Source organism: Carassius gibelio, chromosome B5 (assembly GCF_023724105.1).
Source record: "Carassius gibelio isolate Cgi1373 ecotype wild population from Czech Republic chromosome B5, carGib1.2-hapl.c, whole genome shotgun sequence".
NCBI classification, from domain to species: Eukaryota; Metazoa; Chordata; class Actinopteri; order Cypriniformes; family Cyprinidae; genus Carassius; species Carassius gibelio.
The window spans coordinates 22,284,822-22,300,898 of record NC_068400.1 but is presented as its reverse complement, the minus strand read 5'-3'; the positions used below and the strand labels follow the sequence as shown (position 1 = coordinate 22,300,898).

At 36.7% G+C, this 16,077-nt stretch overlaps 2 protein-coding genes across 4 annotated transcripts in view; both read right to left on the bottom strand.

Moving 5' to 3' along the window:
- The window catches only part of LOC127957264 (double C2-like domain-containing protein beta), a 283,809-nt gene extending 282,265 nt beyond the window's left edge, over positions 1-1,544 (bottom strand). For all 3 annotated transcript variants that reach the window (XM_052555724.1, XM_052555726.1, XM_052555727.1), the window contains exon 1: positions 1,202-1,544. The gene's annotated coding sequence lies outside the window, so the exon portion shown is untranslated. The remainder of the gene's footprint in view (positions 1-1,201) is intronic.
- Positions 1,545-3,039: 1,495 nt separating this feature from the next.
- On the bottom strand, positions 3,040-16,064 carry tmem248 (transmembrane protein 248). The gene is made up of 7 exons (XM_052555742.1): positions 15,815-16,064; positions 12,280-12,438; positions 11,230-11,515; positions 10,143-10,293; positions 6,093-6,276; positions 5,391-5,534; positions 3,040-5,310 (listed from the first exon to the last, which is right to left on the bottom strand). Exons 1-7 carry the CDS (start codon positions 15,815-15,817, stop codon positions 5,290-5,292), a joined length of 948 nt encoding a protein of 315 aa, XP_052411702.1. The 5' UTR covers positions 15,818-16,064; the 3' UTR covers positions 3,040-5,289.
- Positions 16,065-16,077: the final 13 nt, after the last annotated feature.

Genomic DNA, 16,077 nt, shown 5'->3' with positions numbered 1-16,077 from the left:
GAAGAGAAGACAATGCTGAATAAAGTCGTCGTTTTAGCCATTTTTGGACCAAAATGTATTTTCGATGCTTCAAAAAATTCCAACGGACCCTCTGATGTCACATGGACTACTTTGATGATGTTTTTCTTACCTTTCTGGACATGGACAGTGTACCATACACACAGCTTCAATGGAGGGACTGAGAGCTCTCGGACTAAATCTAAAATATCTTAAACTGTGTTCCGAAGATAAAAGGAGGTCTTACATGTTTGGAACAGCATAAGGGTGAGTTATTAATGACATCATTTACATTTTTGGATGAACTAACCCTTTAATTATGCCTGTTCAGGCCCACCTCAGTCCCTAGTTTGAATACATTTGTAACTGCGGTGTAAATGCATTTAAGCCACCTCTGAGCAGCATTTAAGAAGTGCTTCTGTGTCACCTTTGAAGAGTTAATTTGGCATAGTATAAAAAACAAAGCATCTTTACACAGCCAAGTTAAGGCTACTCTGTGCCTGCTTAAAATTCTGTGTAAAGACACAATGCTCCATAAAAGACAGGCGTTGCTGTGTAATTGAATTTTTACCTTTGCAGTGTAAATTTGGCATTATTAAATCAAATGATTTGTAAATGCATTTTCATAACTTCAGCTTGTTTAATAATTGCAGAAGTTCAGTCAATAAAATGTTCAAACCAATAAAATTACCTCAAGCTCATAAAAAAAAAAAAATAAAAAAAAAAAAAAAAAAACACTATCTACACACTTAACCACTTATCGATATCACTGACAGGTGTCATTTGTTTACGAGAAAAAAAAATAAAGCAGGCACTTTTCAAACAAAGCATTTCACCAAAAGAGGTTTGTTAAAGTGACAAAACAACAATAAAACTTCTACCACAATTTCTAGTTGGATCGTGTTCAGAGTTAATGTGAACTTACACGCTAGAACACCTGTGTGAAACTGAAGAGAGAAAACACACTAAAAACACAATGAGAGCAGATGTTTAGAAACAAAAATGGTTCAGAAGAAGAAAGTGAAGCTAGTTGGAAGACAATTTCTATTTTTGTCCCATTTGCTTGGTCTTACGGTTTATTATTATGCTATCTTCATTTGACAACTGACAAAATCACATTTATTTCGTTTAAAAACAACTGCTTAGTTCCCAACCAAACAACATAAAGGGAATCAAACAGATGTTTCAAAACAGCATGCCTTACCTTGAGACGTGATGTTTCCAATGGAAACAACCAGAAGTTATTTATTTTCTTCCCAAATGCCTCTCAGCTGTCGGACACAAAGCCCCATTGGCAGGGTCAAAGCTGTGCGCGCACCCAAAAAAAGGCAGCAGGTGTCACAGAAAACAAGTTAATCCCGTGGATAATGGTGTGAGGGTGTTTACTGTGCGAACGCGTGTGCTTGGAGCTTTGGTGGCCGCTTTGGAGGACTGCCACGCAGTAGTTTATCTCAAACTCTGAAAAAAGAGCGCGAGGGGAAATCTGAGGTCACAGCTTCCCACCGCAGCAGATGCTGGAGCGCTGGCCACGTGCTCCCTCCCGCGGACGCGCGCAAGTCTCGAAGGGAAAAAAGTACAATGAATCAGTGGATTTCTTTTAAACATTAAATCAGAGCTATTACTTTTATGGTAAAACAAAACACAAAAATACAGCTAACGTAAAAAATCCATTTATTGTCATTACGGTGGGATGTGGAACAAAAAACAGAGACGCCAGGTGCCGAGGTGCGTGTCTGTGACGCAGTAAGAATAAATACAAATTAATTTATTTTTAAATGTCGTTATTAAAAAGTCACAGACCAACCAAGAAAAATTGAAGCAAAGACTGGAAACTCTGGGCATCTGTTGCTACCTGCCAAGAGGCCAGTGTCTCTCCGGGGTATCCTAGCAACAGGCGCTTGTGGAAAAAGTACAGACTGCACACACACACACACACACAGGAGGAAAAACACAGTTGGAGAGCAGCATGCTATGCCACCAATAAAATATTATCCCTGAGGTATAAAAAAACCCCACGTGGAGTTACTGACAGGTTTATTTTTCTGCCTGCAGGTTGCGTGGGAGTTTTTGTTCAAACGTCTAAACAACAGACAATGTGCTTCTCCTGAGCTGGGATCTATAAATGTAAATACATGAATCTCCATGAACTTGGTTTTTACTTTATGATCAGGGCAGGTATAGGCCTAGAATGGCGTGCAATCCAATGTACAAATTTCAATTTCAAACCAACATGTCTTTTCATCAATGATTCCTGATAACAATGTATAGCACGGTTTACAAAAGACTGATAATAATTGGAAATGTTTCTTGACATCCAAATCAGCATATTAGAATCATTTCTAAAGGATTGTATGACACTGGAGACCAGAGTAATGGTGCTAAACATTAAGTCTTGCCATCACAGAAATATATTACATTTTAAAACATAAAATGTAAAAAAAATATTTCATGTCAATGCAGCTTTGGTGAGCATATGCTGTGGGTTTGAATGTTTATTAGAATATGTGTGATTGTTGTTCATTTTATTACTAAAAGACCCTTTCAATTTAGAAGTATTTCAGCTATTGTAAAACCAAGTGAACACAATAAAACCACATTAGCATACATTCAGATAAAAGTCTAAATTATGAAAGCAGACTTTAAAAGGAAAGTTAAAGATTATCGATCTGATAAAGTAGAAAGTAAATGATGAAATGTTAGCCTCTCGCTCCTTGGGTAAACTGGCTGCGGCAGCAATCAAATCTGTTATTGACAGAAAATACAATTAGTTACACCCAGATGGCCATCAACAGAATAGAGTGCATCCGTCATGCCCTCCACACAAAACCAACCAGTTCAATTCCTGACTTGTTCTAAAGCAAACAGAGAATATCTTGCTTTCCATTTTCCACTAATGGATGTTACATTGTTTTATTATTAACCTTGATCTTTAAGATTAGAGTCAAATAACAATTTGAGATTAAATTAGTGATATCATGAGTCAAGAAAAAAACTGAACAATTAAATTGTTCTTTATTAAGACAAAACACCAACAACACAAAGTCAGTTTTCTCCGATTTTATTCAGCAAAGCATGTGCCTACAATATCTTACAAACAGACAAAAACAGAAGGATTGTTCTCATACAAACAGGTCAGCAGGTAGAACATTTACAATCATGCATCATGACGAGTTGAAGGGCTCGCGACGTCTCACCGACACGAGGAAACCGGCGAGAGTTTGCGCCGCAATTTCAGACAAGGAAAGAACCTTCTACCACTTACAAATACACTTCACTCAAATGCTACGAGCCCAAAGGAAGGACGAGGGGGAAGATCAATATGATCTGAGCATCAGGCAGCATCCGTGGAATTTGTTGTAATTTTCCATTGTCCTCCAGCAGCACTGAAAGGCCAACTTTAATGACGCAGAATTATAAAGCAGAATGCTCTCGCTATCAGAAAGGCTCCAACAGCCATCAGAATGGTTTGATCTCATCTAACGATCCCAAAGAGAAACTGGACGTGATCAAAGGTCTCAAAAAAGCACAAACGCATCAGTCGAACATACAAATAAACATCCCTAATGCAATATATTGCTATTCAAAGAGGTTTCAAAGCATCATATAGCATTTTTTAACTCTAAATTCTATTAAACTAGTTATTGTTGGATGGATTTGGCGAGTAAAACAAACAAGTGTTTGCTCTTATGCATCAAAAGAAAAAGCACAAATGAATTCCACTCTTTCCCAACCGTTACTGCAGTTTCGACTCCTAGTTGGATATGAAATGGGGAGGAAGTCAGTGTGAGCAGTACATGCTCAAAATGAATACAGCAGGTTGAACCGATGGAGGAAACTGGGCAAAGACGGTGTGGGGCGAACATGGGCGAGACAGTGCAAAGGCACATTAGTGGTTGGATGCTTGTTTATTATGGCCTTTAATATAGGGCGAAAGAAGGGGAGTGCTGATGAACCGTGACTGATGCAGCTTAAGAGGGCCGTAATTAAGCAAGGCATGATGGGAAAATGGGTTTGTCGATAAAGAGCAGTGAAACTTTGTAGGTTAAATGCAACTAGACAGAATGGAGGAGGAAAGCACACTCTCTCGTAATACGGCTCATGCGATATGACGCATGATATGCACTTCATTAGGTGGAAATGAAAACCTAAATGACAATAAGAGTAACTAAATAAGGTTGGGATGCAAAAAGACAGGTCAGATATTGCACCAAGAATAAAACGGAACAGAGGCATTGCTTAAGTATCAAACGAGGCTTGAAACAAAACAATAAAAAGGCAAGAAACACAATGGAAGAAGGTAGAAATGGTTTTGTAAAAAACTAAACTGGTAAGTAATGATTACCAACAAAAATATCTACAATAATGATTTACATTTTTGTAAACTACAATGTTAAATGTACAAGAGATTGATGCTGCATCACTGCTGTTAATTTGCTGATTTTACAAATACATTCATTTGAAGTGTCCAGAAACAAAAGCCATTAATCATTGCATTCATTCAGATTTCAACACAAAAATCCATTGATCCCAGAACAGGCATTTTATCTTGACTCACTAACACAGTGACATTCTGAGTAAGAGATGTTTGTGTTTTTATTTGCTTTTAAAAGGAATTTATTCAAGCGCTGTGCCAACTTCCACTTGAGCATCTCATTTAGACACGTTCACAATAAAACCAGCACGTGTTCGATGATAAATGAAGCGTGTCCCACAGAAAGCCTGCGGTCATCTCTAGTGGAACTCGTCCAAAGATCATGACCAGCAGGTTGATCATGGTACATGGCAGAGATCCACACATCTGCCCATCCTCAAAAGAAATGCCACTGCAGAATCTGCAATGGACACTTATGAAAGGGTCGGTTAAGACAAAGACACAAGAGGAATGACAAGGCAAAGGTCACCTCCAGAGCAATCAAATGTCAGAGGAAGTGATCTGATCAAGAACACAAAGAGCGAGCGTGAAAGAGGTGATATTCCCCATCGGAACATTGTAGCCAAACACTGTCCTCTGTTGATGCTGGATATACTGAACATTTACAGGATGGCACAGGGTGCAGGGGGAAGCTCAGGCAGACTGCTTCTGTACTGAATTTAAGAGTCCTATCATTATTTACACAGTAGATACAGGCACTTAAAAGTCTTTGGTTGGAGTGACCCAACATTGCAGAGTAATGCATTCACAGAGCTTTTTTTCTTTTTTTGCACCCTTCTCTTGGGTTCAGTAGGCAACATGTAGTTTTCTCACTTCTCTTTGCGATATGCTTCGGTTCAGATGTTCACCTTCACCCCCATCTATCCTGCAGACAAGGCCACCTGTGCAAATAAAAAAGCACTTTTAGCATTCAACTAGTACACGTTTGTTGGGAGCTGGATGGCCATAAACCAAGTCGTACCTTTTCTTGACAGAAATCTGGGTTGTTCTGTCGAACTTTGCCAGGCCTGCCCTTGATGACTGCATAGCAGAACATTGTGATGACCATCACAAACAGGAAGTAGCTGGTGTGCATGAGGTGCAGGTTAATGAGAGAGCGATCGTCCTATCAGGAAAGAGAGTGCACTCTTGAATTATAGTGAGGATTTGACAACCTGCACAACACAACTTGCCTCTTAGTTAAAATGTGCAACCAATTATGGTTAATGTTTTTTTTTTTTTTCTGGCATCAGTCTGATTAGGGTGATAGAGTAAAATATTACTTTTGAATACAGGTATGTTAGAATGTGAATACTGTATTTTAAAAAGTATATGTTACATAATGAAACTTGCCCACATTCAAATGGACAACACACAGATTATGATTCACTACTAGTTTCCTTTTTCCTAGACAAAATCCAAACATGTGGACGCAAAAGACCCACTTAAAACACGTTAAGATCAGGTGTAAACAGTAATAGATCTTAGCAGACCACTTGTGGTCAGAAAAGAGTATTCTAATACCAGGTAAAAACGGGACCTATATGTTTGTGTGTTGCTGTGTGGTTGCTAGGGTGTTTTGCCTGCTATTAGTACTGTACTTTCACAAGGCATTTAAAAACACACACACACACACACACACACACACACACACACACACAAATCGGTTACTGTCAACACTCACATCTGGAACGATGACAGTGAGCTTGGGATTCAGTGTGTGATACACCTTTCCAATGGCACCTTTGTAACACCAGAACGGGTTGAACTCCTGTGTGTACTTCGTATCTGAATCTCGTGCTGTAGTGAAAATCTTGTACCAGGATGTGGCATTACTGTAGGTCTCTGGGACACAGTGAGGCGGCTGTCTGCAGAGGATTTTCAAAACAAGGTATGAATTACTTGTTCTAGATAAAAGAAAATTCAGTTAGAACCCTTAAAAAAACTAGTATTAGTTATCGAACACAAATTTGCATTGGGGCTGTGCAAAAGATCGAATGCGATTTTCATGCACATCTTATCAGTAAAGGTGCTCCTGTGATTAGTATTACTACTAATCTTCAGAATGTGCATTCAGATCAGGGTTGCCAGGTTTTCAAAACAAAAACTGTCTAACTGTGTCTCAAAACTAGCCCAATCAGTTTCGAGGGGGTTCACATTATAAACAATTTAAACCAGCGGACATAAAAAACAACCACGGACTTGGTAACATTGGTTCAGATGGAGGAGCATTTACCACACAGAGCCATAGTTCATTAACAATCTACACAAAATCACTTTCAAAATCACAGACGAGTCCCAATAACGTGATATTTCGCCCCTAAAATGCGATGGCTATGGATTACAGTTGATGTTCAGTTTCTTGCACATGTCAATGATTTTGCTTCATCAGACATCAAAACAGGTATTAATTTTGTCTTGCCAATATATATTTTTGTTTTGACTTTAAAGTGCCAGAAGCCATTGACTTGCATTTTATAAATCATGAAAGACCAAGGTGTAAACAAAAAATTTTCTTTACTGTTCTACTAAAGAAAAATCTACATATTGGATGGCCTGAGAATGAGTAAATTAAAGGAGTCATATGATGCAATTGCAATTGTCCTTTATCTTTGAAGTGCATAAAGAAGATCTGTTGCAAATCCAAAGAGATATTCTTTATAAAAGTTAAGTCAACCACATCCCCCTAAAACGGCTCGTTCTAACAGGCCCCCACACGTCTATGTCACTATGTGGGAAGATTGGCCTAATGTAGGGCTGTGCAATTAATCAGAAAAAATGGTTAGATTTTGATTTGGCCTCCAACGATTATGAAAATCCAATAATAGAGATAAAATTATTAGGGCCGGGACTTTAACACGTTAATTGAGATTAATTAATTACACAAAAAATAACGCGTTAACTAAGATTAATTAATTACAGAAAAAAAATTCCCGCATTTTTAATAACTTATTTTTGCACCGCGGAACGTTTCTCACTGGATGCGTTTCGGCGGACCGATTATACTGAAGCACCAACTAGCGTTCTCACATCACCGCAGCAGCACATCGAGCCTCAAGTATCACCTCAACGCAAAACATATAGCAGCTAGCGTGGACTTTACACTTTATGTTGAACTATGTATTATTTTGTTGGTGCAAGAGTTTATGTTGAACTCTTTATTGTTTTGGCCAAGGTTATTAAGAGTTGGACTTGAGTATGTTATGGCCTCTGAAGCAACAGAGAGATGTTTTCTAATAATCAGTGTTTCCAATGTTCTGAATGTAATTGACAGTATTGTGTTTTACTTAAAAAAAAAAAAAAAAAAAAACACTTTACAGAAGGTTCCAGCACCTATAAGCTTCCTGAATTTCTGAAATGTACTATTTCTAAATTGTTTCCAAATATGCTATTGCTACACTTCATGGCAAAAATTGCACTGGTCTGCTAGAATTGGTTGAACAAAAATAAACAATAATTTGTTGCTTTAGCTTATGTATTCAGTCATTATTCAATGGTATACTATAAATCCATGTGAAAAAAATTATTTCTCACTGTTCTCAGGTCAAATATTTATATGCGATTAAAATGCGATTAATTTCGATTAATTAATTACAAAGCCTCTAATTAATTAGATTAATTTTTTTAATCGAGTCCCGGCCCTAAAAATTATTATTCCGCCCAATTCCGCCCCCTTTTGCAGCTCTGTGCTTTTGTTCATCCATAAATGCCCAATTTCCCGTGCAAATCAGTAATATCATGTAACGTGGTATTTGCAAAATGGGACCGGCTTGATTTATCAAAGTATATTTATTCATGTTTTTAAAAGCTTAAAAGAGAACTTGCGCTGATCCTAAGGAAGATATATGCACTCAGAGATGGAAAAACAACACTGACATGTAAAGTCATCATTTAGCTCAAATGCGTGCCTAAACGGTTAAATACATGCAAAAAATGTCAAAATGCTGTGCTTGGTGTTTATTCGTGTATTCCTTCGTCCGTCATGTAATAAATTAACAAAAAAAGTTGAGAATGAAAATACGCATGTAACAGTAATTTGGATCCGTGCGGCTCTTAAAGTGACAGTGGGCTATATTTTATAGTTTATTTATTTCTGTAATAGGCTGTAACACGCTACATTAACCTTTTCATATAAACTGCAATAAATACAAGACTAGAGCCAAACTAATACTGAAATTAGACATTAATAATAATTAGTATAGTGAAATGAAGTAATCATACTGTTTGAGACGTGCATAAAAAAAAAAGGACAGTTCATTTAACTTTTTATTCTATTGTATTTGTCCTTTGCTTTTTTATTACTGACAGTTTACAAAAAATTTTGAGGACTTTTTGTTTGTTAGAAATTTTGCTGGTCTCTCTACAATGTAGATGTCATAGCAACCCTATTTATTAAATAAATCACTCATATCAAGTTTTGGTCATATGCCCCCCCATAATCCTGTAAAATAATCATTATTGCCATAATTGAGCCGCCCTAGCATAACGCTGCCCAAATGTTCACGCAAAGAAAGAAGGTGTAACTTTTATTCTCCCTGTTACCATCACCATGTTGTGGAGAAGCTGTGTGTTTCGTTGTAAAAGCTTTTCAAAAACACTGTTCCAGAACAGTTCAACCCAAACAGTGTGCAGCGCATTTTACAGAGGATGAGGACTGTTTCCTGTGAGAGTATACCTATAATGCTGTTGTCTGTTTCTATAAAGTGAGGCAGTTCCAACTTTGAAGGACATTCTGGCACTTCTGACTCACAGCCTATAAGTACATTTACATATTTAAAGGATTTGCCACTGATGATTCAAATGCGAGTTTTGAGCAGTTTGAGTAGAGCTTGTTTATCATTTCTCCAATAACATATGCAGACATGGTTTTATGTTTATGCAGAGTGATATGCAACTCAACTTGTAAAAAGACAGTATAAGTCATCATAATTATACACACTTGAGGCATTCGGCTAATAACAAAGCACCGGATAACTGGCCAATCAGCATATACCTCGCTTTTCAGAACAATCAGCTTTTTAGAAATCTACGTATTTCAGAAAGGTGAGGAATAGAGGAGGAACAATCATGTACATTGTAAAATAATGTGTTTTTTTGTACATTAAACCGCATAATCACATTGCATTACACCATATACACAAAATAATGTTCTTTTTAGCATCATCATATGACCCCTTTAAAAGCAAATTTTCAATTTTGGGTGAACAATGACTTTAAACACTCATTTCTAAAGTCTTATTTACAGAGAAAATACAGAGATGAAAACCTACAATATCTGAAATGGCAATATACAAAAAAAAAAAAAAAAAAACCTGTAAGGGAAAATAGGATAAGATTAAGCTGTACCACCCCCTTTATCTAACAAACTGTGCATCTAAACATATATTTATAAAGAGCTCATCACACCAGGCATATTGTTGATAACTAAAACATGCATATACTCTATATATCATTTTTTTTTTTTAATTATCCACATCTACTTATTTGGCTCAACTTACAGGAAAGAGCTTTCCTTCTGAATGCATGAACAAATATTACTAATATTTACTACCGTTACAAAAATTTTCCAGCATCCTTATAGAAGACAAGTGGTATGTAACTACTGTTTCGTGTACTGTTGTAAACTACTGCACTACATTTGAATATTATGGTTTTACTTTTGCTGATAATAACAGACCTGATTTAGAAGTTAAACTATACACAAAAAAATGTAAGGTGACTTCTGGACACTTACACTGTGACTGGGAAGACATTACTGGCTGCTGTGATGGTCATACAGGTGCTGAAGACCATCTGCTCACAGCGACCATGCAGAACGCAGTCGTCTGAGTTCCAGGCTACCGGCAGAGTGAATGTGATGTTCATCTCTTCATGGGCCTCTCTGCCTTTAATGACACAAACATTAAACTGTCTGTTAGCTGGTTTTGATTGTTGATGATTTGGCATGATCTTGGATCATTTGGTTCTTCAAAGCTCATACCGGAGTTCCTGTCATAGCAACAGATCTGTAAGCTTAAACCTGCTCAGGAGCAGGCTTATTTCATGTAAACACGATTAGATTGCATCTTTTTATGCAGAATTGATACTTAAAATCTGCAATAATTAAAAATTCCTATAATTAAACTACTACATAGCTGGATTTACTCATTTAAAGTTTCATTAGTGATGAAATAATTACTTTATAACTGTATTAGACTTACACAAATACACTTACACTCAGTTAATAGGAGTCAAAGGTGACAACCTATTATGGGAGTGGCTTGATGGAGGGCAGGAGATGCAGATAACTTGATCTTGACTTTAACTTTAATCAATGCTGTCAAATAACAAATCTGCTTCAAAGAACAAATTAAATGAATTGCTAATTTCAACACTGTAATAAAAATGTAAAACCTGTACAAACACAATTTCATGATGCAACAGACACAGCATAAGGAAGAGTTTCTAACTGATATGCATCTTGAAAATGCATTTTCTCTAATGCACACATACAAGTTAGCCAGACCAATTTTATTTTGGCACAATTTCAACTGAAGAAGCTAAATATACGTTATCATTATTACTGTCAGGATTTATCTATGATATGAGTAAGTTTAATGGTCTTTCCTCACTGGCGAATATTGCTGTACACATCCAAAAACAGGTAGTTTCCTATCAAGGAAGTGCAAAATTCTTTTTGCTTAGTAAATATGCAAAGTAGGAAACAGTCTATGTGAAAAAGTGACAGAATCACTGGTCATGTGGAGGTATGCTATCAGATAGCACACGTCCAAGGTAAATTTCCAACAAACACAGAGGTTAAAAAAAGAATAGAGACATACCTGAAAGGCCAACTTGCTGCCCAAGCACACTGGCATAGAGGTGGGTAATATTGCGTGAGTAGCCCCCAAATGGCCTCAGTGGATCCAGGGTCAATGTGATGGCCACAGAGATGTTGATCGGCCCCGGGTCCTCCAGCAGGGGTGGTGACTGGGTGCTGGATCGTGTTTGACTGCTGGTCACTGTGCTCTCTGGAGTGATGGACTCGTTCAGGCTGTGCTTGAGGGTCTCGTTTTCTGAGATGCAGAAGTCAAGCTCATTGAATCGGAGAAGAAAGGTGTTCCAATCCTAGAGAGAGAGAAGAAAAATTTTACAAAATTGATTAATTCCAAAGTTTATCTCCTAAGTTGATTTCTTGATCAATAATAATGCCCAGACGAACATGATTTTCATACCTGTATGTCTACAATAGTGTAATTATTAATTGAAACTATTAAAAACAGTTTGTCATAATTTAAATAATGTTGAAATAAAGTATAACCTAATATTAGATGAAAAATAATTTTAATTAAATATTCTATTTATATGTAATATTGTTTCAATATTATTTCCCCACTAAATGATATAGCTGTATACATTCCATCCATCAAGGAACTGCAAACTTCTAATAGTATAAATCATTTATGGTAACTCAATTTAAATAGAGAGAGAGAGGGAGAGGGAGATTTTATTAAACTCTAAAATAAATATAAATAAATAAATAAAAAAAATATAAATATAGCAGATAAATGACAAATAAATATAGAAATAAATTAATAAATATATAAAATTAATAAAAATATAATGACTAAAACTTAAAATGAAAATAAATTAAAGCTATATAAAAAAAAACTTACACAAATTACATTACTAAAATTGTAACTATGATTAAAATATACAATATACAATCATATAATATATGATTGAAAATATACAAAAGTAATTTAAAATATCAATAAAAAATTGAATAGTATAAAATAAAACTAAAATAACACCTGTTTACTTATCATTAACCATTACATTCTCAAGTATTCACAGCTTAAACATTTGAGCTAAACCAAGGCTTTTCCTACCTCAGTCATTTCAGGTGATTTGATTTCCTTGATCTTAAAGAAGTATCCTATAGTGAGGAAAGCGATAGCCACAGCGCTGACGCTGACCATAAAAATGACCAGCGGTGGACGGTTACTTATGTAGATCTTAAGATTGTCCAGTGGATTCAACAACAAAACCTGCAACGAGAGAGAAAAGAAGTCCCTCAAGCTTAGGCAAACTTTCCCCCGCATCAACACTGGAACTGAATTCACAAACACTGAATCACACGCCAGTAAATTCTAATTAACGTCTGACATCTTCTGAATAAGAACCGGTTTGTGTTCTTAATCTTACCTGTAAGGCACAAAGGTTTGCTAAACACTAACATATGGCTTCAAGTCAATATTTGGGTCTTATTAGTTCATTATTTGTTCTCTCTTCACTTCTATGTATGACAAGAGCTGAACTGTGAAGTTTCACAACTTGCTTTGGAGTCATCAAGACATCTGTGTGCACCTAAATACCAGTCAATAGCAGATCTGGATTCGAAGTCTTGCTTCTGACTTTCGCACAATATCAATATTAACAAGGATTACATATAACAAAATCAAATATTATTGCAGCTTAAGAATAATTAGAGGACTAATTCAATAATGCAGAGAACATGCAAGCAGAAACAACACACCCCACACACATACCAAAACAAATCTTTATTGTACATATTTTTTACGATATTCAATATATATCGCAATGTTTTCATTTGCATTTAAATAATAATAAAAAAACATGATTTTCTTTTGCCCATAAAAAAAAAAGATTATTTAAGCTAATTTAACCAAGTGATCACTTTTTTTTTATTACGCTTTTTATTAAATGAACACATATAGGCCTGTATGTAACTGAAGTAGTGCAAAACAAGTACAGATAGTACACTGTCAACTTTTTAGTGCATGCAATTCAGAAGTTTTTAAGCTAAGAACACAAGTCTGTCAACTGTCTGTGGTTTTAAGAGAAACTCTGTGGCATGAAACAATGTTCCTACTGACACTAAAAACCCTCTTAAATGGGGAGCTAGTTGCTGAAGCACATATCTATTTGTTATATATAAAGTGAAGTGACATTCAGCCAAGTATGGTGACCCATACTCAGAATTTGTGCTCTGCATTTAACCCATCCGAAATGCACACACACAGAGCAGTGAACACACACACACACACACACTGTGAGCACACACCCGGAGCAGTGGGCAGCCATTTATGCTGCGGCGCCTGGGGAGCAGTTGGGGGTTCAATGCCTTGCTCAAGGGCACCTAAGTCGTGGTATTGAAGGTGGAGAGAGAACTGTATATGCAATCCCCCCACCCACAATTCCGTCTGGCCCAAGACTAGAACCCACAACCCTTCGATTGGGAGTCCAACCCTCTAACCATTAGGCCACGTCTTCCCCAATAAATATATATAAATGAATATCAAAAACTTTTGCACTCTGTCTGTCTTAGGAAAACTGGTAAATATAGCAGTGAAAATCCTTAATAATAATAATTCCAGACAGACTGTCTCTGTTTCTCTATTCAAACATCAGTGATCGTGTAAGTGCATTTATTCAGCGAACACAATCGCAAACAATACAGTCAAGATCTCATGATAGAACACAGACTGGCTGAACGATGCTTTCATTTAGATCGCTAAACTCCAGCTTGTTAGTGTTTTCAGATCATCGTCGATGGCGCTTCTGCAATGGGGAGTGAGCAGATAATCAAACACTGGTCAGAAAATGTATCATTGTAACAGCGAAGCTCTGATTCTGGTATTTAAACTCTTGTTATCTGGCAACTGCTCTCATTAACGCTCTCGTAGTAGAGGCGTGTAGAGCCCCGCAGTTACAGGTTCCTTTTTTGGATGTTCGGCACGTTCGTTTGGGAAAGTATGCTTGAATTTGAAATATTCTATATTCCCGATATTTTCAAATTTTACATCGTCGTCAAAATTATTCCGATATTATCGCTTATATTCGATATATCGCCCAGTCCTACTTGTTTGTGCATTATGCCACTTGCTAATCGTGATTCTCTGATGGTGGAAATTTCTCTGCAAAATCATGGATAATGTTGTTTTTCAAGAGGAATTCTTATGTTGAATATGATTTTTTTAAAACAAGTTCAAATAATGCGGACTGATGGTTTCAATAGAATCATATTAACAACCCTGTAGCTCACAATATCACAGCTGAATGAATTTGGGTTTTTACTTCTGGAACTTAGTTGCTGCACTATCCACCTTATTTATTTTATTATTTTTTTCATGCATTTTGAATTTTTCCGGGGACAGCTGCTTCCAGAGATTTTCACTGAAAAAAAATCCATTACTCCTCTTGATACTGTAAAATTATATTTATATAATTATATACTCACCACAAAATCAAGATTCATAACTTTTATTTTATGGAATCTTAAAGTGTTAAATTATTTCTCCACGCACATTGTATTTATTATCACAAAGTGTGTAAAAAAAGCCAATAAATAGTCTGTGTAAACAGACATTTAAAAATTTTTAATTCATAAATCGTATTTCTGATTTGATATTTCCTATACTTGATCTGTTGAATCCAGAAATGGCCTTAAGAACTGGCAACAGACTATTTGTACAAAAATGTCTTACTCATAAGTTGAAAAGGAAACGTTTAAAAAACAGAATCATTAAGAAGAAATAGAGATCATAACTGTTAAACTCATTAGGACTAGCTTCCATAATTTTACAGTCATGGGTCTAACAGGTGTCCTGACATTTTATCCTACATGTCAGATTTTCCAACCAGGGTTTACTGCGCATGCGCACATCAATATTTCGTCCTTTTTCTCATCCTGAACAATATTTAATGTATCTGCATTACTGTAAGGATATGTTTAGGGTTTGATTAGGTGTAGACTTTAATAAAAACACAATCTAATAGATAGAAAAAAATATTTATTGTTGTTTCCTGTAGCTGTATCCCTTTTAGCTACAACTGCGAAAATAGCACAGAATTACTCTTTTTGCATTGCTTTAAGAGTAGGTTTAGGGATTTGGTAGGTGTATATATTAATAAGCCATAACTTTACAGTAGCATTTTTAGTTGTTGAATTGTACTACCCACTGTTTTAATGTGAAGTAGCAAAATCTGACAGCATAGGACAAATTGACAGAACACGGGCAGGTAACGTTATACTCGGTTATGTTTCATGACGGCCTGAATCTCTCAGTGTGCAGCACATATCCAGCGGTCACATCTACACGACGGCTGCGAGTCAAAACTCCAGTGAGCGAAATAAAAGCATTTTTGGGGCATCACTGTCTGTGACGCCTGTAAATGCAGTACATACATACTATGTTTTGACACACAGATCTAGCTGCCTGTGTTAGCTACGCGCTCTGATCTGAACGTCACGTATCATTACTGTTCCCACAAAAACAGCTCAATCTGGCAACATGCAACGCAAGCAGCTATGCGGCTAGGTAGTTACGCAATCATTCCCAACTACACAAATACGACCTGTTAAGCGATTAACGTAAAACAAGCTGGAAATCTCAAACTCACCATTTTGCCCCCGCGAGTGCGTGCGTGCGTACGACAGCTGCAGGCGGCTAAAGCTAACAGACTCGAGGCTAACGGGCCTGAGCGACAAACACACAGCTAACAGCGGTATATGAGTGTACAACACTCCTTCCCATTATTTGCACCTGCACTTTATTCTCAAAACACGGTTTTGTTTTGTCTTTGCGTCTATAGCGAGCTGCTGGTTGACGGAAACAAACTGACTGCAGATGTCTCCTATTTGTGTTTAGGAACCAGCAGAACCA